At 43.6% G+C, this 27,492-nt stretch overlaps 1 protein-coding gene across 2 annotated transcripts in view; it reads right to left on the bottom strand.

The window, feature by feature from the left end:
• GLIPR1 (GLI pathogenesis related 1) overlaps nucleotides 1–27,492 on the bottom strand; it is a 56,831-nt gene that overhangs the window by 11,974 nt on the left and 17,365 nt on the right. For both annotated transcript variants that reach the window (XM_060412450.1, XM_004006200.6), the window contains exons 2-4: nucleotides 26,001–26,274; nucleotides 24,947–25,192; nucleotides 866–978 (exon numbers count right to left, since the gene is read on the bottom strand). In XM_060412450.1, coding sequence (XP_060268433.1) covers nucleotides 866–978; nucleotides 24,947–25,192; nucleotides 26,001–26,192 — 551 coding nt within the window. In that variant the 5' untranslated portion in view covers nucleotides 26,193–26,274. The remainder of the gene's footprint in view (nucleotides 1–865; nucleotides 979–24,946; nucleotides 25,193–26,000; nucleotides 26,275–27,492) is intronic.

Here is a 27,492-nt window from a genome sequence, read left to right as displayed (position 1 = left end):
TAACAAGAAAACAGACTCGAGCCAGACCTCCCAAGTCACAGTCCAACTGTGACATTCACTAACTGTGCAGGCCAGTCACTGTGTCAGGGCCTCAGCTGTCTTCCCTGCAAAACAGGGGGTAAGAGTAGAACCTATATCACAGACTCTTTACGAAGATTAAATACCTTTAATATAGGTGAAGCACTTAAAACAGTGCTTAGCACACAGTGAGCTTTATACAATTATTACCTCATCGTTTTAATTACCATAATCCATTGAAAACTTCAATGCCATGGAAAATGTCCATACATACTTGTAAGTAAAAACTAGAAAAGCATGTACTTCCTTTATGATCTCTGCTTTCTAAGTTTGCATATGATGCAAAAGAACACACACATACATTTAAAGGAAGTTGGGGGAGATGTCATATGTCTTCCCAGTTTTCAAATGGAGAAGAATTATGCTTTTCAAAAACGAAACTGTCAAAAGTAAGTGAATACGTTATACAGATTGAGGAGTTCAATTCAGAGTGGGTTTTTTTTTTTTTGAGAACTTTATAATTAATATAGGAGAACATTAGAGAACATCTTCCCATCTTGTGGTATTATTACCATATCCAATTAATCTATGTCCTGAAAACATCTGAGGCTTGCTACCCTTGTACATATGTGTTTCTGTGTGTGCACTTACCTAGTGTTTATAAAGGTGCTATACACACACCCACAAGCAGATACACAAAACTGGACAGAGGAATTAATGGGCAACATTCAGTTTCTCTTTTACACTTTATTATATTATTCAGATCTATGTTCTGTATCTATTTAATGAAGATAAATACTTCTAAAATAGTTCTTTTTTCCAAAAAGTAATAAATTTCAGCACTTACGGTGGTCCGTAGTTGCATATAAAATGTGCTCCGTTGAGAAGACCTTGGAAGCCAGAAACTCGAGGACAAAACTGTACCGCACAGCCAACTTTGTAACTATCTGCCCAGACAACCTGAAAGAAAATGCGGACTGATATGAAGAGGAGAGACGACAAAATGAACACGTAAGTATGATTAGGCCTTCCTAAATACAGGGAGAAGGCAATGGCACCCCACTCCAGTACTCTTGCCTGGCTAATCCCATGGACGGAATAGCCTGGTAGGCTGTAGTCCATGGGGTCGCTCAGAGTCGGACATAACTGAGCGACTTCACTTTCACTTTTCACTTTCATGCATTGGAGAAGGAACTGGCAACCCACTCCAGTGTTCTTGCCTGGAGAATCCCAAGGACGGGGGAGCCTGGTGGGCTGCTGTCTCAGGGGTCGCACAGAGTCGGACATGAGTGGAGCGACTTAGCAGCAGCAGCAGCAAACACAGGGAGGCCTGGCGTGCTGCGGTTCATGGGGTCGCAAAGAGTCGGACACAACTGAGCGACTGAACTGAACTGAACTGAACTGAAACATGGTGAGGTACATGAACTCTAGTGAGATACAGCAGTTCCTACCCGGGAAGTGGTACGCAGTCAGAATTTGGTTGGAAACAAATCGTGCGTGTGTGTGTGCATGTACCCGTGTGTGAAATAAACATAGAAACAGTAAGACATTCTGACAGCTAGTGCAATGAGGAATAAAGCTGGAGAACAGGATAGAGCGTGGCTGCCGGGGAGGAAGGGCTTCCGCTGCAAGGAAGCTGTCTCTGGAGTGTGGAGGAGGCCTTTGAGCTGCGGCCGGAGTGGGGAAGAGGCAGCACAGAACTAAAGGCTGGAGGAGGAGCAGATGGTGCAGCGGGAGCCTGGGGGCAGAGGCCTTGGGACCAAGAATGCGGGCACGCAAGGGCGGCGGGATGAAGGCTGGGGCGAGCGGCAGGCTGGGAGGTCAGAGACAGGGGCAGCGCCCGGGGAGTCTTGCAGTGGAGGGAGGGACAGCCCTTTACCAAGTCTCAGAAAGGCCCGCTGGCTGTCACATACTAAAGGGACTGAGAAGATCAAGGGTGAAAAGAGCAGGGGGGTTGGGAGGCTGCTTCACTGGCCCTGGAGAGAGCAGATGGTGACTCCCACTTGGCTGCCGGTAGTGGGGTTTCCTGGAATTAACCAGGTTCACCAGGTGGGGCTTACTGCCGATGCCAGGAGACGGTTGGATCCCTTGGTCGGAAAGATCCCCTGGATGAGGGCACGGCAGGCAACCCATTCCAGTGTTCTTGCCAGGAAAATCCCCATAGACAGAGAAGCCTGGCCGTTCACAGGGCTGCAAAGAGTCAGACACGACTGATGCTTGCTTAGCACAACACACCACACATGCTCCATCTTCTCGGTAAAGCTGAAAGAATTTGCTTTTGCATTGAGAGTGGGGTAAGAGGGGAAGACAAAAATGAAGTTAATGTTTGGGTCTAAACAACATTTACCAAGAGGAGGAAAATTAACAAAGAAAGAGGCAGGTAGGAACAGGGACAAGGGGTTATGTTCAGCTCCTGTTGCTCCTGAGATGCCCATCAGATGGCCAGGGGTATACATGTAAGTGAGAGCATGCGAGAAAGAAAGAAGGAAAAGCAGTGACCTAGGAGGGAGACCAAGAACAGGGCCAGCCGCCGGGAGCAGGACCGTGCCGTCCCACTGGACTCCATCATCAGAAGGGCCCTGTGCTTGGTGTAATTCGGTGCTGTCACACATTAAAGCATTTTTAGCGGCACTTTCCCCCTGATTTTTGAGAAAGGGCATCCACATTTTCATTTTGCATTCTGCCACAAAAGTATACAGCTTATCCTGACAGTTTGCTGTAGTAGAAACCTAAAGAAGAAAGTATCTGAAGTATTTAAAAAATCTAGTAACTGGAGATAAGCTAGCAATTAAACGCACTCCTTTTCACAGTGACACCAAATTGCATTTGGAATTATTTTTACATATATATGTTTCACTCTGTTTGCCACACAACAGGCCAATGAATCCAAGAGATAAAGGGTTGAGGCAAGGAAGAGACTTTAACGGGGGAGCCAGCTGAGAGCAGATGGCAGGCTAGCCCCTCGAAAGAGCTATCTTGTCACGGCCTGGTCGCCAGGTTCTTTATGGATCAGAGATATACAGGAGGTGAGGAAACAAAGTAAAAAGACTATTCAGTTCTTGCAAACGTCCCCTAGGATGGCGCGCCTCAGGCAGGGCAACGTGCTAGTTTCCCTTCCTTGTGGTCTAGCAGTCCAAGGGGTCACAAAGAGTCAGACAGGAGTGAGCAACAACAGCCCTTCCCAGGCTGCCGGCTTAGGCGATCTCCCTGAGGCAGGGCAGCGTGTGTTTCTAATAACTAAAACAGGGCGAGACTCACAGAAGCAGGCCCAGTGTAAACATAAAACTTGCCTTCTGGGTTACAACTCCCGCCTTTCACTGTGCATCCCGCAGTCCTGGGGGAGGAAGGGGGCCGTTTTGCTTGTCAGATGGATCTTCCTGGGAGTGCCCCCCATCTGACAAGCAAAACGGCCCCCTTTGGTGCTGGGGTTTTTTAAATGATGAGACCTGTCTTCCTCTGCTCCTCTCGGAAAAGTGCCTACTTTATGCCTGTACGCTTAGAAATACTGAACTTCAAACGTAAGAGGGCATCTCAAGTTAGGAAATTTAGTGCTTTGCTATGCATGGGAAGATGAAGAGTCGGGCTCATTAAATCCTATTTTGTACATCTTAGCTACCTGGGGCCTGTCATGCTGCTTTCTCAGTGTATCCTCCAGGTTCACCACAGGGAGTAGTTGGAGTGGCTGCTGTCTCAGGACTGCCAGGAGGCAGGCGTTCCCCTTTCCCAGGGCTCCCTGGCTCCCATGAAAGGGCTGCAATCGCTGACTCCGTCTCTCAGGTCTTCCCCTATCGGTCATGAGTGACCATTCTCTGGGAAACATGTCATGATCAACTTTGTCCCGTGGCATTGGGCGGCTCATCCCAGTGCAGTCAAAATATTCTTCATATGTCACTCCAGGTGTTAAGTTTTGAACCAGGCCCCATCAATAATTAAAATTCTCTGGGTTGTGTCTAACTATAATCCAGGAGATATTTTCTCCTGTTGCTTCTTTCCATATCTAGTTTCACCCTATTACCATTATTTCTTCCAAAGTGCTTAGTCATCGAAGTTTTGTTGGAGGCCTGCTTTACACACTGGTTAATGTAAGAGACACAATCTTACAGACTAGACAGGATATAAGGCAGACGACATAGGGCAGCCCAGAGTCACAAAGCAGGATTGGAAAACAGAGAACAGATTTAACCAATGATTAGTATAGCTAGTTATAATCTAGTTATAATAACCACCATAACTGATTTATTGAGCTGTCTGCAGTTTCGTTGTACTGGCCATGCACACCTAGGCACAGTTTAATCTTTGAGACAAGTATATGTTACCGGCAGGATCAACCAGGCAGAGAGAAAAAGTAAATGTTCCAAAAGGCATAATCTACCAAACTATTTATTGCAAGTCATGATTAATTGAAGGAGAAGTTTTTTTCTTACACCTGGAAAACACATTTAAACCAGTAATCCTTTGAGATAGAGACCATAAAAATTACAACCAGATTACCAGTTTACTCAGTTCTAGGTAACTAATCCCTTTTGTTAACAGCTTTATGAAGTCATTCGGTTTCTCATTAGAATACTTCAATTTATTTATTTTTTATTCAGTTCAGTATTATTTTCTGAAAGTCAGAAACTTGTATTTATCTGAAAGTCCTTTTCATAAATTTTCTTGAAGAGGAGGCATTTTTACAAAGGCATCAGAGTGAAACCATAACTGTGTATAGTAACAAAAGACTTAAAAGAAGGTTAAGTTTAAATCCGATTACTGCTGTGACATAGAGCACCTTCATAACTACAATTATGGCTCATGATATTCTATCAGGACATATCAAATTCTGAGGAATTCCATATACTCTCTAGAATATCTGTACCATTTACCATACAATATAACTTAGAGCTTATTATTTATTTGATAACACTTCCCTTCTAGTTGAAGATACCATATGAACCTATTAGTTTAATATCTCCCTATGGATCCCTAAGAGACCCCTTTAGCTGGAGTTCAGCTAACTTTATTATAACTTTATTATCAAATTTATTATAATTTGATTTGGGAAGCCTTGTTAAAATATAACTGGACCATGGGTCGCTGTGAAACTGAACCAAAGCAACAATAAAATATTTTGAAGGCAAATACAGATTAAATAAGCTTAAACTCTGTTGTCAAAAGGCAGTTTAGCATTGTCAGAAAACTTGTCTAAGAGAGAGAAGCCAATTTATATTTTATATTCGATTATAGTTTCATTTACTCAAACTTGTTTTAAACCATAGTCAATCCTGACTGACCATGTACAAAACCCTTTCATCACTTATTTTTAAGTTGTAGATATCTAGAGAGGTCCTGAAACGTATAGTTCTGTTTCTTTACATTTAATTGGGCCCCCACCCACTTGTACCACTTAGCTTGCTGTTGTGTTACAAAGAGTAAGAGTGTATACTGAGGTTCAAGGTCTAGTGGGAACTGACGAGTCCACCATCCTGGACCTATTTGCTTATATGTAGACTATGTAATGTCCTTGGGTTATGTGATTCTTTCAAAGATTGTGCCCTGTCCCCTTTCCTTCTGTGTCATTTCTCCCCTCAGATTTTATTCACATATTTTTATGGGAAACAGAAGGGTGAAGATCTACCTTCTGTAATTGCTTCAAGCCTGAGTACGGTGTCCCTGCCTGTCAGGGAGCAAAAATCTCAGGATACCTGGTCTAGGGGTGCCAGGGGCAGGACAGCTCCTTTGTTATAATCTGTATGGGTGGGAATCCTCAAATAGTCATCATTTTAATGTGGAACTGCTAGAATTATTTCTATAGCCTTCCTGTGAATCTCCTTGATAAGGAAGCCCTTTGTGTACATCATCAGAGTACAAAAGTATCTTAATAACATAAGACTTAAAAGTCATGGTTAAACATTTGATCAATTGACAATGGGGCTTGGATAATACTTATTTGTTAACCAGGCTTCAATAATACATGAACCAAGACGATCCAGATGTACAAGCTGAATTTAGAAAAGGCAGAGGGACCAGGGATCAAGTTGCCAACATCTGCTGGATCATAGAAAAAGCAAGGCAATTCCAGAAAAAACATCTACTTCTGCTTCATTGACTATGTTAAAACCTTTAACTGTGTGCATCACAACAAACTGTGGAAAATTATTAAAGAAATGGGAATATCAGACCACCTTATTTGCCTCCTGAGAAACCTGCACGCAGTCAAGAAGCAGCAGTTAGGACCACACGTGGAGCAACGGGCTGGTTCAAAACTGCGAAAGGAGCATGTTGAGGCTGTGTACTGCCACCCTGCTAATTTAACTTATAAGCAGAGTACATCATGTGAAATGCAGGGCTGGAGGAAGCACAAGCTGGAAATAAGATTGCAAGAGAAACATCAACAACCTTAGATATGCAGGTGACACCACCCTTATGGCAGAAAGTGAAGAAGAACTAAAAAGCCTCTTGATAAAAGTGAAAGAGGAGAGTGGAAAAGTTGGCTTAAAGCTCAACATTCAGAAAACTAAGATCAAGGCATCCGGTCCCATCACTTCATGGAAAACAGAGGGGAAAAAGTGGAAACTTGATGAATTTCATTTTCTTGGGCTCCAAAATCACTGCAGATGGTGACTGCAGCTGCACAATTAAAATATGCTTTCTTCTTGGAAGAAAAGCTGTGACAAACCTAAATTGCATATTAAAAAGCAGAGACATCACTTTGCCAACAAAGATCCATATAGTGAAAGCTATGATTTTTCCAGTAGTCATGTATGGATGTGGGAGTTGGACCATAAAGAAGGCGGAGCACTGAAGAATTGATTCTTTCAGAATGTCATGCTGGAGAAGACTCTTGAGAGTCCCTTGGACTGCAAGGAGATCCAACCAGTCCATCCTAAAGAAAATCAGTCCTGAATATTCATTGGAAGGACTGATGTTGAAGCTGAAGCTCCAATACTTTGGCCACCTGACGTAAACAGCCAACTCATTGGAAAAGACCCTGATGCTGGGAAAGATTGAGGGCAGGTGAAGGGGACGACAGAGGATGAGATGGTTGGATGGCATCACTGATCTAATGGACATGAGTTTTAGCAAGCTCTGGGAGATAGTGAAGGACAGGGAAGCCTGGCATGCTGCCGTTCCTGGGATCACAAAAGGCCTACTGAAAACACATATCTTAGTTTTCTTAAAGTTTTTTCCACACTGAGGTATATTTGGCTGACAAATCTCTAACAGATATATTTTATTTATGTTAAACCTAGGCACAATGAAAGTATTATACTTAACATTGTATTTAACATGTTGACGACTCAAGACATCTCTATATTATTATTATTAGATCAGCAAACTTAAACATTAATACTAGGTACTAATTTAATAGTAAATATTTCCCAGTTCACGTGAACCTGTAACTCAAATTAACCGTGGCAATGTGACTAAAAATAACAAAAACAAAGACACATACAGGCATATACATACAGTGAGGCCTCAGTTCTTATTTCAATCCTGAGTCAGGTACAGTAATATAAAGCCCATTAGTTTATAACAAGGTTGGATTAAAATTGGGGTTCTCACAGAGGAACCAAGTCAGGCTCACTTGGATAGATGGCTAAATATTAATATCTGTAGGAAAAGCAACTTTTAATTACCTTGGACAAGCCAACTTCTAAATTATTTTACCCTTTCTAAAATTTCCATTAAAAAGACAGTAGAAATAAGGTTTCTGAGAAGACCTGAGAGGACATTTGCCTCTCAAAGATATAGGCAAATTCTTTCTAGGGTTATTTTGTTTCCCCTTTGTTTAACATTTATAGACTTCATAAGATGAAGCTTCTGTGGTGGCTCAGATGGTGAAGAATCTGCCTGCAGAGTTTGGTCCCTGGGTCAGGAAGGTCCCCTGGAGAAGGGCAAGGCAACCCACTGCAGTGTTCTTGCCTGGAAAACCGCATGGGCAGAGGAGCCTGGCAGACCACAGTCCATGGGGTTGCAAAGAGTTAGACACGACTTAGTGAGTAACCCTTCCTTCATGAGATAAACAGGAAAGGTTTGGGGAGTGGTGAAAGGATTTTTGGAGTCACTCTTCTGGTCTGTTAAGACTACATTTGTAAACCAAAGACAGTTTTGTTTTTCCATCCTTTCCCCAAAGAATTGGGTGGCCTTCCTAAGCAGGGCTGACACATCTATCTACCCATGTTGGAAAGCTTCCCCCCTCCCTTTAGCCTGAGGGAGAAGGCCTCTCTGGAAGGCTCAGAGGCAACACCCAGGCTCCAGCAAAGCAATCTGGACAAAGAGTAAAGGGGAGCAAGAGGCAAGGGGAGCAAGAGGCCAGGGAACAGGAGACAGGGGGAAGACAGACTGAGGGGTCCGCCCTGTGATCCAAGCAGCCAGGGAGGAGAGGCAAGGAGCGCTCCCTCCTGCCGAGATGGCACGGGGGGCTGTGGACCTTTGGGACACGCAGGGAGTAAGCGCTGCTGCCCTGCGGCTCGTGTGGTGGCCTGCCTTCAGGGACGGGGGCTCTGGCAGCAGCAGTCTTGGGAGGCACAGTGCGCAGCTTAAGTTCTCTGGGAAGAGGTTGCCATTCGCCCCACTATAGAGCCGCTGAGCAGGCAACCCACAGACTGGAGAACAATTGCACCAAAGAAGTTCTCATAGCGTTGCGAAAGTTCTAGGGCCCACAACAGACTCCCCAATCTGGGGATCCTGCAAAGGGACTGAGAATCCCCAGGGAATCTGACTTTGAAGGCCAGTGGGATTTGATTCCAGAACTTCCACAGGACTGGGGAAACAGAGACTCTTGGAGGGCACAAACAAAACCTTGTGTGCACCAGGACCCAGGAGAAAGGAGCAGGGACCCCACAAGACTGAGTCAGACCTGCCTGTGAGTGTCCAGGAGTCTCCAGCGGGGTCATGGGTTGATCTAGTCTCAGGGTCAGGGACATTAACTGCAGCAGTCATGGAAGGCATGGCATGCTGGCATAAGCCCTTTTGGAGGAGGTCACCATTACCCCTACCATACTTTTGCCTCAGGCCAAACTACAGGGAGCAAACACAGTCCCACCCATCAGCACAAAAACTGGATTAAAGATTTACTGAGCATGACCTTGCCCACCAGAGCAAGATCCAGTTTTCCCCATAGCCAGTATCCTCAAGAGGATAAGTACAAGCCTCTTATCCTCTTACCATCAGAGGGCAGATAGAATGAAAACCACAATCACAGAAAATTAACCAAACTGATCACACAGACCGCAGCCTTGTCTAACTCAATGAAACTATGAGCCATGCCATGTAGGGCCACCCAAGACGGACAGGTCATGGTGGAGACTTCTGCAAAATGTGGTCAACTAGATAACGGAACGGCAAACCATTTCGGAATTCTTGCCTTGAGAACCCCATGAACAGTAGGAAAAGTCAAAAAGATATAACATTGAAAGATGAACTCCCGGGCTGGGAGGTGCTAAATATGCTACTGGAGAAGAATACAGAAATAACTCAAGAAAGAATGAAGAGATGGAGCCAAAGCAAAAACAATGCCCAGTTGTGGTTGTGACTGGTGATGGAAGTAAAGTAAAGTCAGATGCTGCAAAGAACAATATTGCGTAGAAACCTGGGATGTTAGGTCCATGAATCAGGGTAAATTGGAAGTGGTCAAACAGGAGATGGCAAGAGTGAGCATCAACGTTTTAGCAATCAGTGAACTAAAATGGATGCAAATGGGCAAATTTAATTCAGATGACCATTATATCAACTACTGTGGGTAAGAATCCCTTAGAAGAAATGGGTTAGCTCTCAAAATCAAAAAAGAGTCCGAAATGGGTGCAATCTCAAAAACAACAGAATGATCTCAGTTCATTTCCAAGGCAAAGCATTCACCATCAGAGTAATCCAAGTCTATGCCCCAACCTCTAACCCCAAAGAAGCTAAAGCTGAATGGTTCTAAGAAAACTTTAGATAGACCAAGATAATCACAATGGTGTGATCACTCACCTAGAGCCAGACATCCTGGAATGTGAAGACAAGTGGGCCTTAGAAAGCATTACTACAAACAAAGCTAGTGGAGGTGATGTAATTCCTGTTGAGCTATTTCAAGTCCTGAAAGATGATCCTGTGAAAGTGCTGCACTCAATATGCCAGCAAATTTGGAAAACTCAGCAGTGGCCACAGGACTGGAAAAAGTCAGTTTTCATTCCAATCCCAAAGAAAGGCAACGCCAAAGAATGCTCAAACTACCACATAATTGCACTCATCTCACATGCTAGTAAAGTAATGCTCAAATTTCTCCAAGCCAGGCTTCAGCAATACAAGAACCATGAACTTCCAGATGTTCAAGCTGGTTTTAGAAAAGGCAGAGGAACCAGAGATCAAATTGCCAACATCTGCTGGGTCATGGAAAAAGCAAGAGAGTTCCAGAAAAATCTATTTCTGCTTTATTGACTATGCCAAGGCCTTTGACTGTGTGGATCACAATGAACTGTGGAAAATTCTGAAAGAGATGGGAATACCAGACCACCTAACGTGCCTCTTGAGAAATCTGTATGCAGGTCAGGAAGTAACAGTTCGAACTGGACATGGAACAACAGACTGGTTCCAAATAGGAAAAGGAGTATGTCAAGACTGTATATTGTCACCCTGATTATTTAACTTATACACAGAGTACATCGTGAGAAACGCTGGGCTGGAAGAAGCACAAGCTGGGATCAAGATTGCCAGGAGAAATATCAGTAACCTCAGATATGCAGATGACACCACCCTTATGGCAGAAAGTGAAGAGGAACTAAAAAGCCTCTTGATGAAAGTGAAAGAGGAGAGTGAAAAAGTTGGCTTAAAATTCAACATTCAGAAAATGAAGATCATAGCATCTGGTCCCATCACTTCATGGGAAATAGATGGGGAAACAGTGGAAACAGTGTCAGGCTGTTTCCTGACTGAGCCCTGATTTTTGCGGGCTCCAAAATCACTGCAGATGGTGACTGCAGCCATGAAATTAAAAGACACTTACTCCTTGGAAGAAAAGTTATAACCAACGTAGATAGCATATTCAAAAGCAGAGACATTACTTTGCTGACTAAGGTCCGTCTAGTCAAGGCTATGGTTTCTCCAGTGGTCATGTATGGATGTGAGATTTGGACTGTGAAGAAAGCTGAGTGCTGAAGAATTGATGCTTTTGAACTGTGTGTTGGAGAAGATTCTTGAGAGTCCCTTGGACTGCAAGGAGATCCAACCAGTCCATTCTAAAGGAGATCAGCCCTGGGATTTCCATGGAAGGAATGATGCTAAAGCTGAAACTCCAGTACTTTGGCCACCTCATGCAAGAGTTAACTCATTGGAAAAGACTCTGATGCTGGGAGGGATTGGGGGCAGGAGGAGAAGGGGACAACTGAGGATGAGATGGCTGGATGGCATCACTGACTCGATGGACGTGAGTCTGAGTGAACTCCGGGAGTTGGTGATGGACAGGGAGGCCTGGCGTGCTGCGATTCATGGGGTTACAAATAGTTAGACACGACTGAGCAACTGAACTGAAGAAAACCTATGAGAACTTCTAGAACTAACACCAAAAAAGAATGTCCTTTTCATCCTAGGGGACTGGAATGCAAAAGTAGGAAATCAAGAGATTTCTGGAGTAACAGCCAAGTTTGGCCTTGGGGTATAAGATGAAGCAGGGCAAAGGCTAACAGAGTTTTGCCAAGAGAACACACTGGTCATAGCAAACACACTCTTCCAACAACGTGAGACATGACTGTACACATGGACATCACCAGATGGTCAGTACTGAAATCAGATGGATTATATTCTTTGCAGCCAAAGATGCAGAAGCTCTATAAAGTCATTAAAAAAAAAGACTGGAAGCTGACTGTGGCTCAGATCATAACTCCTTTTTGAAAATTCAGACTTCAATTGAAGAAAGGGAAAACAACTAGGACATTCAAGTATGACCCAAATCAAATCCTTTATAATTATACAGCAGAAGTGAGAACTAGAATCACGGGATTAGATCTGATAGACAGACTGCCTGAAGAACTGAGGATAGAGGTTCGTAACACTGTATAGGAAGCAGTGATTAAAACCATCCCCAAGAAAAAAGAAAGGCAAAATGATTATCTGAGGAGGCCTTACAAATAGCTGAGTAAGGAAGAGACGTGAAATGCAAAGGAGAAAAGCAAGGAAATATCCATCTGAATGCAGAGTTCCAAAGATTACAAGGAGAGATAAGTAAACCTTTGTAAGTGAACAACACAAAGAGGGAGAAGAATATAATAGAATGGGGAAAGGAGTGAGATTTATTCAAGAAAATTAGAGATACCAAGGGAACATGTCAGACAAAGATGGGCTCAATAAAGGACAGAAATGGTATGGACCTAACAGAAGCAGAAGATATTCAGAAGAGCTGGCAAGAATACCATAAAGAACTCAATGACCCATATAACCATGATGGTGTGATCAACTGTGGCGTTGGAGAAGACTCTTGAGAGTCCCCTGGACTACAAGGAGATTAAACCAGTCAATCCTAAAGGAAATCAGCCCAGAATATTCATTGGAAGGATCTTTGGGGAAGATTGCTTAATTGTGAGCCTTTCAGGGGCCGTTGTTCTTCTGATCTTAATATATCTAATGTGGACCCCAAAGATCTTCCAGTGAAGCAGCGCAATTGAAATGAAATATTTCCCATTTTTATAAACTTTATAACACTTATAACGCCAAAACACAAATGATGCTGAAGCTATAGCTCCAGTATTTGGCCACTTGATGTGAAAAGCAGACTCTTTGGGAAAACCCTTATGAAGGCAGGATCAGGAGACAACACAGGACAAGACGGCATCACCCATTCAATGGACATGAGTCAAGGCATGAGCTTCACCAGGTTCCAGCAGATGGTGAAGGGCAGGGAAGCCTGGAGTGCTGCAGTCCACGGGGTCACAAAGAGCTGGACACAACTGAGCGACTGAACAACAGCAAGAGAATAAGCCTGCCCACGGCGCCTCAGTTGTTCCCACAGCCTCTCAGCTGTTCACAGTGGGTTTGAGGAGAAAGAAATGAGAAAACTGTAAAGGAAGCCTTAGAGGAAACATACCAGATGTTTGCACATTACCGAAGTAACCAGAATAAGCTGGAAAGTCATATTAACATGACCTCACAGTCCCATTAGACCAGTGACCTTCCCCAAAGCACCTTATAAATGCAGTTTCCCTTCACAGGGAGAACACGCCAAATTGGAGCCAATGTACCCCAGACTGGTCAAAAAGGCCCATGGTAGAACCTTGATATCACGCTGTTCTGGGGAAAAGGTTATTGCGTGTTTAACTTACAAAAGAGAGTAGTTTCTTTTAGAGAGTCAATCACCTTGTCCCCGCCTATCAAAGTTACCTGGGGCTCCTGTAGAGGAAATTAATATTGGATGCCTCAAGTCCAAGAGAGCCCCTGGGCCTATTCAATATGAGTGTTCCTCTCCTCTGTAAAGTGCTTCTGACCACCAGACTGCTTAATTGTGAGCCATTCAGGGGCCATTGTTCTGATCTTAACATATTTAATATGGACCCCAAAGATCTTTCCTTCGGGACAGATGAAATATTTCCCATTTTTATATAACTCCGAAACACTAAAGACGCAGATGAATTCCAACAAAAATAGCACAAATTTCAGCATCGTTGCACAGATGAACCGATTTCCCCAATTAGGTAAATAAGTTTACCTCACAAAACAAATGAACTAACCCCAGCTAGGCTGCCCACCCTCACAAGAACTAGCTCCCCAATGAACCGGTTCCAACTGAACTGATTCCCAAATCAGATAAATAAATTTACCCTACAAAACAAATGAGCTAATTCCAACTAGGGTGGTCTTGCCCCACAAGAACTAGTTCTCTAAATGAACCAGATCAGGGTAGAGTCCAACAATACTTACCCTCTCCAACAGGGTACCCCAACCATACAGGCTTGTCCTGCAAAGGAAGAGCCCACTTTGAGGGGGAAAAATGTTCCTCATGTGCACACTGGAGCGACTTACCCTCCAAAATTGAGCTTGTCAGTTCATAACACAAAAGGGCACACAAAACAAGTGAACCAGCTGAACCAGCTATCGATTTGTATAGGCAAATTGAGTCCATGGACTCTATAGGAATTTGTGGGTCCCTTGTCTCAATGGCCAAGTGCCTGGAGGTAGCCAGTGCCACTTTAGGGACCCTTGAAGGAAAGAACCTCAGGACAAATGGTCTCAGCAGCTGCTGGGTCTTGCCCCAGTATTCCCTGATCAGGGCCGGCTAGCTTTGAGCAGCAAGGCTCCTGGCTGGCTCAGCTAAATTTTACCTCATTCAAGCTTGCTCTGCTTGCCCTGACAGGCTAATGAATCCAAGGGGTTGAGGCAATGAAGAAACTTTAACTGGGATGCTGGCTGACCCAGAAGATGGCAGGGGAGCATCTCAAAATAACTATCTTGTCAGAGCCTGGTTGCCAGGTTCTTTTATAGATCAGAGATAGGGCGGAGGTGAGGAAACAAAGTACAAAGACTGTTCAGTCCTTGCAAACGTCCCCTAGAATGCCAGGCCTCGGCAGGGGAATGTGTTCTTTCCCTTCCTTACAGTCCTTCACAGGTGGGCCGCTCAGGTTATCTCCCTGAGCTGGGCCATGATGTATGTTTATAACAACAAAAAAGGGTCAAAGTCACAGAAGCAGATCCAGTGTACATTTAAAATTAACCCTTCTTGGTTACATACATATATATAAAACACCAACTCTCTCTCTATAATATATATTTATGTATGTATATAAATTCTGGGACTGAGAGTGAAAGTGAAGTCGCTCAGTCGTGTCCCACTCTTTTTGACCCCATAGACTGGTCCATGGGATTTTCCAGTCAAGAGTACCAGAGTGGATTGGCATTTCCTTCTCCAAATTCTGGAACTAGTTGTGCCAAATAGGGGGGCTAGAAAGGTGAAGCCCTGGAACCAGTGTGTGCCTTCACTAAATGTGGAGAGCAGCCGTCCAGAAACCATTGCACACAGGTTTTGAGGTCTGTGAAGAGGAAGCAGAGGGTGCTTCAGGAGTTTGTAGCAGGGACCCTGCTCTGCGTGAGTGAGGCTGATGCAGAAGTGAGCTGGCCTGGGAGCAAGGAGAAGTCTCCCAGCAGAGGGCACCCTTGGGGAACCAACCCTGAGGTGGGAAAGATTCACAGAACCGAGGCCAGTGTACCAGTGTGCTGGTTTGACCCAGGAAAAGGCCAAATTTACTTTAAAAAAAAAGAAAAGAAAAACAATCATTTAAGATCAGCTCTCTGGAGAGAGAGTATAGCATGAGGGGAAAGAATTGGAATGGAGACTGAGCTTCTCCAAGGCTTACTGATGGAGAGAAGTGAAGTGAAAGTCACTCAGTTGTATCTCACTTTTTGCGACCCAATGGACTATACAGTCCATGGAATTCTCCAGGCCAGAATACTGGAGTGGGTAGCCTTTCCCTTCTCCAGGGGATCTTCCCAAACCAGGGATCGAACCCAGGTCTCCTACATTGCAGGCAGGTGCTTTACCAGCTGAGCCACAAGGCTTCCCCTGTTGATGGAGTAGGAGGCGGCAGAAGGCACTTAGCATTCCGCCTTCTCTTTGTGTGACAACTAGGGAGGAGCTGGGGAGGCAGGTTCTGCTCTCCCAGAGGAGCAGTGCTCTCCTTTGGTGAAAGACGACCCCCCACTGCTCCCAGATCCAAGTGAGGCGTTCCCCTTCCCACCTCTCACCCTAGAATCCCTTGCAGGGAACTCCAGGTAACCAAGTGAATTAAGCCGCTCCCTCTTCCTGAGAGCACCTAGCCATTCATTTTCAGATTTGATTCTTGTATTTTAATTTCTCAATTATTTTTGAATTTACTTTTAAAATTTCTTCATTTCTATCACTACATCTCAAATTGACTTCTCTTTGAGTGCTTTGTTTAAAATGCAGATTTCTGGGCCCATCTCAGTTCTACTGCATGAGAGTCTCTGGAATTGTCCTTGAAATCTGATTTTTTTAAATTGAGCTGCAACTGACCTAAAATTATATTAGTTTCCCATGTACAGCGTAATGATTCAGTATTTGTATATATTGCAAAATGGCCACCACGGTGTCTTGTTAATACCTACTACTACACGTGGTTACAACTTCTTTTCTTGTGATGAGAACTTTTAAGATACAGTCTCTGTAAGAAGTGGTCCATTTTCAGAACAAAGTAGCTGGCCTTGGGTGGAGAATTATTAAAAAACGGTTTTCCACTCAGAGCCAGCTAATTTTGTCTTGAAAAATTACTGGCAAGCTAGCCTTGCCTAACAGCTTACGACTGGAGAGTCTCTAAAACAGGATGTTTGGGAAGGGATAAACTAAAGTCCTAGTTGAGAACTGTGAACTTAGGATGGGAAGGGAGAAGAAAGAATACCCTATGAGAAGCAGTGAAGTCTGGGAAGATTGTAACCCCATAGTACTCAGCCAGTGAGGAACCGGGGGAGGCATCTGTGCTCCAGGGAATAAAAGCGCTTGCTGTAACTGTCCCGGGTGTGTCTGCCCACCAGACACCGATCTTGCGAGACCATCATTAGGAGTTTCGCTTTTGCTGTGCTTCGTGTCTCCGAGTCCATCCCTTGGTTTTGGGCTGGTGACTGTGTCTCTCATATTCTTTTTAACAACTTTCAAATACACAATACAGGATTGTTAAGTGTAGCCACCATGCTACCCATTACATCCCCAGGACTTTTTTATAACTGGAAGTTTTGACCACGTTCACCCATCTCACCTACCTGCCCCCTTTGGCAACCGCCAATCTGTTTTGTGCTTCTAAGTGTTTATTTTTTTTAGATCCCACACATGAGTGAAATCATATGGTGTTTCTCTCTTTCTGACTTATTTTCCTTAGCACAATACCGTCTAGATCTATCCATGTTGTTGCAAATGATAGCATTTCCTTAAGGAAAACAAGGTGTATATGTGCACACAATCTGGAGTATTATTCAGCCTAAAAAACTTGTAATTTGGAGGGGAGTTTGGGGAAGAATGGATACATGTATATGTCTGGCTGAGTTCCTTTGCTGTCACCTGAAACTATCATAATATTTTTAATCAGCTATACTCTAATGATGCTGTTAAAGTGCTGCACTCAACATGCCAGCAAATTTTGAAAACTCAGCAGTGGCTACAGGATTGGAAAAGGTCAGTTTACATTCCAATCTCAAAGAAGGGCAATGCCAAAGAATGTTTAGACTATCACACAATTGCACTCATTTCACATGCTAGCAAGATCATGCTTAAAACCCTTTAAGCTAGGCTTCAACTGTATGTGAACCGAAAACTTCCACATGTTCAAGATGGATTTAGACAAAGCAGAGGAACTAGAGATCAAATTGCCAACAGCTGTTGGAGCATAGAAAAAGCAAAGGAATTCCAGAAAAACATCTACTTCTGCTTCATTGACTATGCTAAAGCCTTTGACTGTGTGGATCACAACAAATTGTGGGAAATTCTTAAAGAGAGGAGAATATCAGATCATCTTACCTGCCTCCTGAGAAAGCTGTATGCAGGTCAAGAAGCAACAGTTAGAACTGAACATGGAACAATGGACTGGTTCAAAATTGGGAAAGGAGTATGTCAAGGCTGTATATTGTCACCCTGCTTATTTAAGTTTTACATAGAGTAGTTCATGGGAAATGTTGGACTGGATGAAGCACAAACTGGAATCAAGACTGCAGGGAGAAATATCGTAATAACCTCAGATATGTAGATGACACCACCATATTGGCAGTGTAACTAAAGAGCCTCTTGACGAAGGTGAAAGAAGAGAGTGAAAAAGCCGGCTTAGAACTCAACGTTCCCAAAACCAAGATCATGGCATCCGGTCCTATCACTTCATGGCAAATAGATGGGGAAACAATGGAAACAGTGACAGACTTGATTTTCTTGGGCTCCAAAATCACCGCAGATGGTGATGGCAGCCATGAAATTAAAAGATGCTTGCTTCTTGGAAGAAAAGCTATTACAAACCAGAGACATCGCTTTGCTGATAAAGGTCCATATAGTCAAAAATATGGTTTTTCCAGTGGTCATGTATGGATGTAGGATGTGAGAGCTAAACCACAAAGAAGGCTGAGAACCAAACAATGGATGCTTTTGAACTGCGGTGTTGGAGAAGACTCTTGAGAGTACCTTGGACTGCAAGGAGATCAAACTAGTCAATCCTAAAGGAAATCAGTCCTGAATATTCATTGGAAGGACTGATGCTGAAGCTGAATCTCCAATACTTGGCCACCTGATGTGAAGAGCTGATTCATTAGAAAAAACCCTGATGCTGGGCAAGAGTGAAGGCAGGAGGAGAAGGGAACGACAGAGGATGAGATGGCTGGATGGCATCACCGATTTAATGGACATGAGTTTGAGCTAACTCCGGGAGATAGTGAAGGACAGGGAAGCCTGGCATGCTACAGTCCATGGGGCTGCAAAGAGCCAGGACTGAGCAACTGAACAGCAACAGTACTCCAATAAAAATAAAGTGTTTTAGAAAAAGCTTATTTTAACAAGTTCCTCAGGGGAATTCTTATTTCACGCTAACTGGCAATGTTGTATGAACTATCACCTGAGTCTTGCGTTTTACATTGTTATCCTTTTGTCTTTGAGCACTTCTTGATAGTGCTGTATCTTGAGCAGTCTTAATCTTTGCATTCCTCCCCCACACACCTGGAATGCTATATATGCTATTTTGTTTGTTTTGTTATTATTGGCAGGCGGGTTTTCCACCATTAATGCCACCTGGGAAGCCTGTTGGTCTCTAAGTCAGGTTGTAGTTAACGTAAAAGACATCTTTTTAGGTGCATTGCTCTATGAATTTTGACAAAAGTGTGCAGTTGTGCATCTGCTTCCATATTCAAGATCTAGAACATTTCCCCCAAAGCTCTCTTGTGCTCCTTTGTGGTCAGTTCTTACCCCTACTCCCAGGCAATCACTAATCTGTTTTCTGTAGTTTTGCTTTTTGCAGAATATTATATAAATGGAACCAGTTTAAATGTAGACTTTTCAGTCTGACTCTTTTCACTAAGTACAAGCATTTGAAATCCATTATGTTGTTCAATTCACGAGGAATCACTCTCCTTTTCATTGCTGAGTAATGCTTACTGCATGAATATATCAGGTTTACTTATCCATTCATGTTTGTCTCTTTTTAATAGCTTCATGGGCATTCAGGTTTGGGATGCAACTTTGTAGGCTCTAGGACTACAAAGACCAAGTTCATATTCCAGCTCAGCCACTCAGTGTGTGACCTAGACCTCAGCTTCCTTGTCTATGAAATAGGATAACAAAGGTACTCAGTAGGCTTATTGTGACAATTTAAATGGGCTTGGAAGAAAGCACTTGAAACAGCTTTTGAAACATAAGCTCTCAGCAAATGTTCATGTTTTATTTTCTTTTGACTAATTTTCTTTTGCTTTAAAACTTTTAAAAAATTTTTTATCCTGCAGATTCTGGTTGCATGTTTTCATTTCTTTTAATATGCTAAACAAAAATTAAAAAATAAGAGCTACACATTGAGAATTTCCCTAGTGCCATGATAGTGTTCAGCACATGACATCATGTTTAATCACATAACAAGTCAATAAATAGGTATTGCCCCAGTTTTTATAGATGAGGGGTGGAACCTAATTCCACGTACTTGACTACGAAGTCCACGCCCTAAGCAAGATGCTTCCGGAGTGTGTTCCTTTTTAGCAGAATTAGGAACTTATGCTTAACAAAAACATTGCATCTGGGGAACTCAACCAAGCGAGGGCAGGCATGTCGCTTTCTTCTTGACAACCCCCTTTTACCTTCTTCCCCTTTCAGTTCTCAGTTCATCTGACTTATTATCAATAATATACAACATATATAAAATCAGCCAGACAAACTGAGACATCATACTTTCCATCAGTTCTTCAAGGGTGTAAAAATTAAAATTTAAAGCTGTGTGTGTTGGGGGGTGGGGTGGGTGGAATAAAACCAGAAATGAGATCAATAGTGCCTTCTAGTGGACACTGTTAGAACTATCAAACCTGAGCTGCTGCCTTCCCAGCTAATTTAAATTAAACTATTCTGAAACTGGCAACCCACTCCAGTGTTTTTGCCTGGAGAATCCCAGGGACGGGGGAGCCTGGTGGGCTGCCGTCTATGGGGTCGCACAGAGTCGGACACGACTGAAGCGACCTAGCAGCAGCAGCATTCCAAAACTTTATAGAGCAAATCTGTGGGCACCAAAATATCTAATTTGAATAATTTCCACATGAATCTAGCCAAATTCTTCCACAGTTCAAATTTATCTCTAGTGAAGACAGAACTAAATTGTTACCATGTCCAGAAATAGCACACTTTCATGAAGTAATAATGAATCTTTATCTATTATCTTTACTCTATACAACCACTGCTCACCAACCAAAATCTAACAGATGAGGCTAAGTGGAAAGTTAAAAAGTTACCCACTCAAGGGTATTTCCAGCATGATTTTAAAATGGCAACCGAGTAATCCTGAACACCCTAGCAAAGTTTCTTGCAAGGATAAAAACAAGAAGTCTTTGACCAAGCTGTCAGAGCCCTCTTCCAATATAATTGGTGGAAAAATAACTCATGGAACAAATCTAAACTTTGTTCAATGACTACTAAATAATAGTACTTTACTAGGTAATTTCAGTTCAGTTCAGTTCAGTCACTCAGTCATGTCCCCGACTCTTTGCGACCGCATGAACTGCAGCACGCCAGGCCTCCCTGTCCATCACCAACTCCCAGAGTTCACTCAGACTCATGTCCATTGAGTCAGGGATCTCATCCTCTGTCATCCCCTTCTCCTCCTGCCCTCAATCCCTCCCAGCATCAGAGTCTTTTCCAATGAGACAACTCTTTGCGTGAGGTGGCCAAAGTACTGAAGTTTCAGCTTTAGCATCATTCCTTCCAAAGAAATCCCAGGGCTGATGTCCTTCAGAATGGACTGGTTGGATTTCCTTGCAGTCCAAGGGACTCTCAAGAGTCTTCTCCAACACCACAGTTCAAAAGCATCAATTCTTTGGCGCTCAGCTTTCTTCACAGTCCAACTCTCACATCCATACATGACCACTGGAAAAACCATAGCCTTGACTAGACAGCCATTTGTTGGCAAAGGAATGTCTCTGCTTTTGAATATGCTATCTAGGTTGGTCATAACGTTTCTTCTAAGGAGTGAGCATTTTTTAATTTCATGGCTGCAATCACCATCTTCAGTGGTTTTGGAGCCCCCCAAAATAAAGTCTGTTACACACATTATATTATTTCATCTTTGCAGCATATCATATCTGACTCCCGACTCCTCCGCTTACTAGCTAAATGGCACTGGGATAACAACTTCTTGATCTGTCTGAGCCTGTTTATTCATCTATGGATAACAGCATCTCTTCGAAGTGTATAGTGAGAGTTGAATGAGATCTTAAATGCAGAGAGCTACGCACCTCAAAAGCTTATGTATTTTATGTATTCACTTAAAACAGTAGTTGCTAGTGCTGCATCTTTCCAGACCCAGGGGGGCCCTAGACTGCCTCTCCATCATCTGAGGTGGGCATAGACTGTAGTCATCTCTTTAAAAGAACAGGTTAGGATCACTCAGTTTGGGCTCTGCTACCTTTCTACCCAGAAGTGGATTTAGGAACTGTTTTATGTCCCATATACTAGCCCTCCTTTTCCCTCCTAGCTACAAGAGGAAAATTTACAATTAAGTTCAGTTCATCTAGGGAGGGCCATCTCTGAAATCTCAGTTCTCTCTGATGTATAATGAAGTTTCCTCCTGTATTGTCTTCGTAGAATGATGGACATGAAGTTGTCTCTTAACCTGCAAACTTTAGGAGTCTTGTCAATTTAACAGTCTTTGAATCATTATGTATTTGATGGGCTAGGTTGCTTGCCATTCTTCTGAAATGCTAAGTTCATTTGTGCACACTGTACAGTTTCTTTATCTTGTTAATTTTGCCTGTCATTCTCTTTGCATTCTTTTTCATTTGACAGTCTCATTCAGTTTCAGAACCAACTCATATATCTCCTGCTGTGTGAACAAGTCCTATGTCTCCATACTTCCCTTTGGCCAAGTAAGCTGCTCTGTCCCCATCGCTTGCATAGCATATTGTCAGCTTCTTTGAGCTGCACTAGTCTTATGCTATAACACATCCACTTACACAGGTCTTTTCCTAAAGAAAGTCAACTCCTAAGGGCTAGGAAATGACTCATTGGTAAAGACTCTGATGCTGGGAAAGATTGAGGGCAGGAGGAGAAGGAGGCGACAGAGGATGAGATGGTTGGATGGCATCACCGACTCAATGGATATGAGTCTGAGCAAGCTCTGGGAGATACTGAAGGACAGGGAAGGCTGGCATGCTGCAGTTCATGGGGTCGCAAAGAGTCAGACACGACTGAGCGACTGAATGAGAACAACAAGGGCTAGGGGGCCATCCCCAGCTGTGGCCCTCATTTCCTGCCATGCTCCCCATTTCTCCTCCCTCCCACTTCTCTGTGATTGTACTCTGATAAAATCTTGCAAATAAATTGTTATATCAGGCTCTGTTTAGGAGTCTGAACTAAAACATGTGACCTATACTTTACAAAGTACCTGGTATAGGGGAGAAGCTTAAATACTGAGAGTCAGCACCTTCAAACTGACAATGATTTCTGGAGATTAACACCCCGATGCATCATAGCACCACATAACCCTGTAGGCAATCTGGATCTAGTTTTCTTGTCCTTTAGGGATTTGTGGGAATCCAGTGAAATTTATTTTCTGGTTAAATTTATTGGTTAACATAAACCAAAATTAATGGTTTAGTCTAGAGGTGATCTTATTTATATTTCCAAGAAAGAGACCAAGGCTACCGATGATTTGATAGCGCCTCCTTGATTACAGTAAACTTCAGATGAAGATTTCACTGAAATCAGCCCTTTCCCTTTCATCAGAACAATTGCCTGTAACTGTGCCAAATGTGTTTCACCTATAACGAGACCAGTGCAACCAAAATCTTTTTATGACTGAAATATATTGAGACTTTTTCTATGAATATCTTGCTCTTTAAAAACACCTTCAGACTTTCCTGGTGGCCTAGTGGCTAAGTTTCCATGCTCCCAACGCAGGAGGTTGGGGTCCTGATCTCCGGTCAGAGAACTGGATCCTACAGGCCACAGCTAAGAGCTCACATGCCGCAATGAAGAGAGAAGATCCTGCTCGCTGCAACTAAGGCCCAGCGCAGCCAAAAAATGCGGAAATAAAAAACAGGAACATCTACTGTTCCACCTTCACTGGCGTGTTAGAAATGTTTTGCTCTCAGACATTGTTTCCCTGATAGCTCAGTTGGTAAAGAATCTGCCTACAATGCAAGAGATGCTGGTTTGATTCTTGTCTGAGGAAGATCCTCTAGAGAAGGGATAGGCTACCCACGCCAGTATTCTTGGGCTTCCCTTTGTGGCTCAGCTGGTAAAGAATCCGTCTGCAATGTGGGAGACCTGGGTTTGATCCCTGGGTTGGGAAGATCCCCGGGAAAGGGAAAGGCTACCCACTCCAGTATTCTGGCCTGGAGAATTCCATGGACTGTATGGTCCATGAGTCACAAAGAGTTGGACACAACTGAGCCACTTTCACTTTCATCGTTTCAATAATTTTTTTCTACATTAAAATCAGTCATACATAGGTTCACTGCCTTTAGTTATTTGACAAGGACTGACAGGAAATAAAAGTAAATAAACAAGATGTGGCCAGTATATGGAGGCAGAATATTAAAAGACTGCAGAAGATGCTTCCTAGGGATTTGTTTCCATCACGCTGCAAATGTGAGTTAGGATTAGGAAGCCAAAAACAGCTTGATTTTTTTAAAAACAATCTCATTGGGAGACTTTGAATGTAGCTATTGAGACTTAGACTGTAGATTTGTGGGCAGGATAGCTGCAGGGTGGTCTGTACAAGTTTTTATGTTGGTCTTTCCACTGAGGCTGGCACTGTGGGGTTTTTTCTTCCTCTTTACATCATAGATGTTTAGTCCATGTTTGAAAGACTAAGAGGATGAGAAGACCCAGTTCTTGTTGATGTTTCTGTCTTCGAGGCTTACTTCTCCTAATTTTGTAGTCCCGGAACAGATGCCTCAAATTTCCTAGAGGACTGGTTCACGTGCGCTCGGTTGTTCGGTCGTGTCTGACTCTTTGAAACCCCATGGGCTGTATGCAGTCCATCAGGCTCCCGTATCCATGGACATTTCTGAGGCAAGAAAACTAGAGCTGGTTGCCATTTCCTCCTCCAGGGGAATCTTCCCGACCCAAGGATCAAATCCATATCTCTTGTGTTTCTGGCGTTGGCAAGCAGATTCTTTTACCACTGTGACACCTGGGCCTGGAAATAAATCTACTCACTCATAAGGCCCTTTGATTGTTCACAATGGAACAAAGTACCACAGGCAGAAGGGTGTTACCAGAATTAATCAAAGGCTGTCCAGATTGGTGGGCCTCACATTTGTCTGTCCACGTCATATACTCTTCAAGCACCATTTCCTCTGGTATTGAACTCTATTCCATTTATTTATTTTTGAAGAAAGCCTGTCATCCCTACTCTCTCATATTTATGGGGACACTGCTTGCTCTGCTAAGTCGCTTCAGTCGTGTCCGACTCTGTGCGACCTTATAGACGGCAGCCCACCAGGCTCCCCCGTCCCTGGGATTCTCCGGGCAAGAACACTGGAGTGGGTTGCCTTTTCCTTCTCCAAAGCATGGAAGTGAAAAGTGAAAGTGAAGTTGCTCAGTCGTGTCCGACTCTTAGCAACCCCATGGACTACAGCCCACCAGGCTCCTCCATCCATGGGATTTTCCGGGCAAGAGTGCTGGAGTAGGGTGCCGTCGCCTCCTCTGATGGGGACACTAGCATACTCTATTTTCTTCACACCAGATTCCAGTCTTCCCTTCACCCATGAGATGACCATTTCTAGAGAATATAGGTCAGATACGTACCTGAGTGTAATGGCCACAGACTTTGTTGCATTTCCGAGAATTGAATTCATAGTATTTGACTTCATCGTACCAGGCTGTGATGGCTGAAGACACAGAAAAAATGGATAGAGACCCAGTCCAGAGGTTTTCTCCCAGTGAAGTGAAATTTGGGTGCAGCTTGTAGGGTGGTTTCAACTGTTTGTTGTGTGCAAACTCACAATGGCTTGCCCATGCTTTTGCAATCTGAGCCAGTAGTGGGTCCCATGTCTGCAGAAATAAATGGAAACAGTAGGAGGGTCAAGCCTGCAACTCGTCGTACAGCGCTGCAACCTGCGCACGCAAAGCGGGAATTTGTGTGGGAGGCGAGGCGCCCCGGCGGGAAAGGGGAAGGACCATATGCACGGAGTTCCTCCACTTGTGGGAGATTGTGTTATAGTCTTTTTCACTAGGGTTCGTGGGAGACATGATAATCTGGTATCAAGGAATTTAGAATCAAAGAGAGTGACACAGACCAACATTTCACTCAAGGCCAATTATGTTGCAAAATAACATAACGCTGGTTTCACATAGTTTCTGCAATTTTCATACCCCAAATAGCTCCTCTACTAACAGGCTCCAAGAGGTTAAAAACCAGGCCAAAACCACAGACCCAGGATTTAAACTCAAGCCTGATTAAAATCCTAGCCTTTCCCCTGGATCCCCTGCTGCCCTCCTGAGAAAGCCAGCACTCTGCCAGCAATAACAAAAAAAGTTGAACAATGAAACAACAAAACCTCATAAAAATTAACAGACCAAAAAAAAAAAAAAAAGAGAGAGAGAGAACTAAATTCCACCTGAGACCGGAGGAAAGGAAGTGCCCTAAAAGAGAAGTGAAACATACTAGCTGAACTTGCTTATAACAAGAATTGAGTGGGCAGAGCAAAGCTGGGTTTGCTTTGATCGCAGATGGTGAAATTACTGCACACTTTCATCACAGAAGAAAATGATCACGGGGTTACCGAGGATTCACCACCCAACTCAATCCACATCCCTTGTTTTTGACTGACTTCCGCCTCAAGCACTGAAGTTTTCTTACCATGTACAGCATATCACTGGCTGCTGGAGTCACCGATGATCGGAACTTGTTGTGCATTCGAACACAGTCTTTGATAAAATCTTCGTTTTTGATATCTGGCAAAGTATTTGCTGGAGAGGAAGAACTGGAGACCACGGAGAGCATCCAGGCTGTCACAGCCAATGTGACTCGCGTGCTCAGACTGTCTGACATGGTGCCCCAGGGGCTGGGATCCAGAAGCACCGTCGGTTCCGAGGGTGGGTGAGTAAGCTTTACAAAGCACAACCGACTTCAGCTTTGAGAAAACGGAAAGCAAAACATGAGTTCATCACAAGTTTGAAGAAAAGGGTTTCTCCATATATGGTTTGTGGCTCATTTCGTGCCCTTAACCCCGTCTTCGGTGATTCTCAGTGACAGAGCACCTATTGCAGCATGGATTTTTAAGAGACTACACCAGACTTTCATTTGAGTTGGGGGATGTTTCCAAAGGAAATTCTGGAATGTCCAGAAATAATAGTCTCAATTTTTAAAGAGGTTCTGGCGGTGAAATAAAAACATAACTCTTATTTCATTAAATGTCTTGCAAAATACTTAAAAACATTTTTTTGGAGTCAAATCAGCACACTGTGGTTAGAATATCTGGTAAACATCATCACTGGACCTAGAATTCATTCACAGTGGTGAATGTGATGGGAATGAGTTGATTTTGTCGATCCTCCCCCACCAAATGAAAAAAAATAAAAAAGTTGTGTAAATTTTTAGAGGCAGCTGGCTACTACAGCTGCCAATGGATTCCTACTTTTGCAGCCCTTGCTAAACCTCTGGGTTTAGCCTCTTGCTAAACCCAAACAAACTTCTTGGCCAATGCAATATATATATAGTCATGAAAAGAGTGGGACTGCTGCAGGCAGACTAGGGCAATGTTTGTCTCTCACACACGTCCTAAAGCTTGTTTCTCATGCAGTCAGACCCTGTGGTGTCAAGTGTGCTCTCCTGCTTACACGCGGAGTGCAGCCGCTGCCTTGACTGACAAAGCCAGCACGCATATGCTAGGCTCCCCCCTTCATCTCCACGCTCCCTGGGTGGGGTCAGCTAGTTGCTAAGCTCACAGGATGTGGCACCTCTCCGCATGATGACAGATCCCTCACGAGCTGGATCTTTCATCCTCTCACATGGTTGCTAATACTTTTGAATTCAGCGGCTTCCCTACCCCTCCCTGATGTTAGGGAGTCCTGCTCTACCCCATGTTGCTTTGCAGCTGCAGAAATGGTCTCAAAGCCACAAGTTGCTCTCCCAGACACCCCTTTAGATAACCCAGGCTGACTTCTGTTTTGTGATGGTGACTGTCAATGAAATTTCTGGGGAGACATACTAATTGGTGATGCCACAGTTTCTCCTCTGAGACTCCTGAGGCTTCTTCTTTAGCCACAGTAAAAATCAGCTGCTGAACTCATAGCTCTTCCTAGAGCTTGTACCCCAGCAGAAGGGAAGATGGCCGCTATTCACAGACTTC

The sequence above is a fragment of the Ovis aries genome, chromosome 3 (genome assembly GCF_016772045.2).
Source record: "Ovis aries strain OAR_USU_Benz2616 breed Rambouillet chromosome 3, ARS-UI_Ramb_v3.0, whole genome shotgun sequence".
Taxonomy (NCBI): Eukaryota; Metazoa; Chordata; class Mammalia; order Artiodactyla; family Bovidae; genus Ovis; species Ovis aries.
Note: the sequence above shows the minus strand (reverse complement) of the source record. Positions and strands in the feature narration are given on the sequence as shown.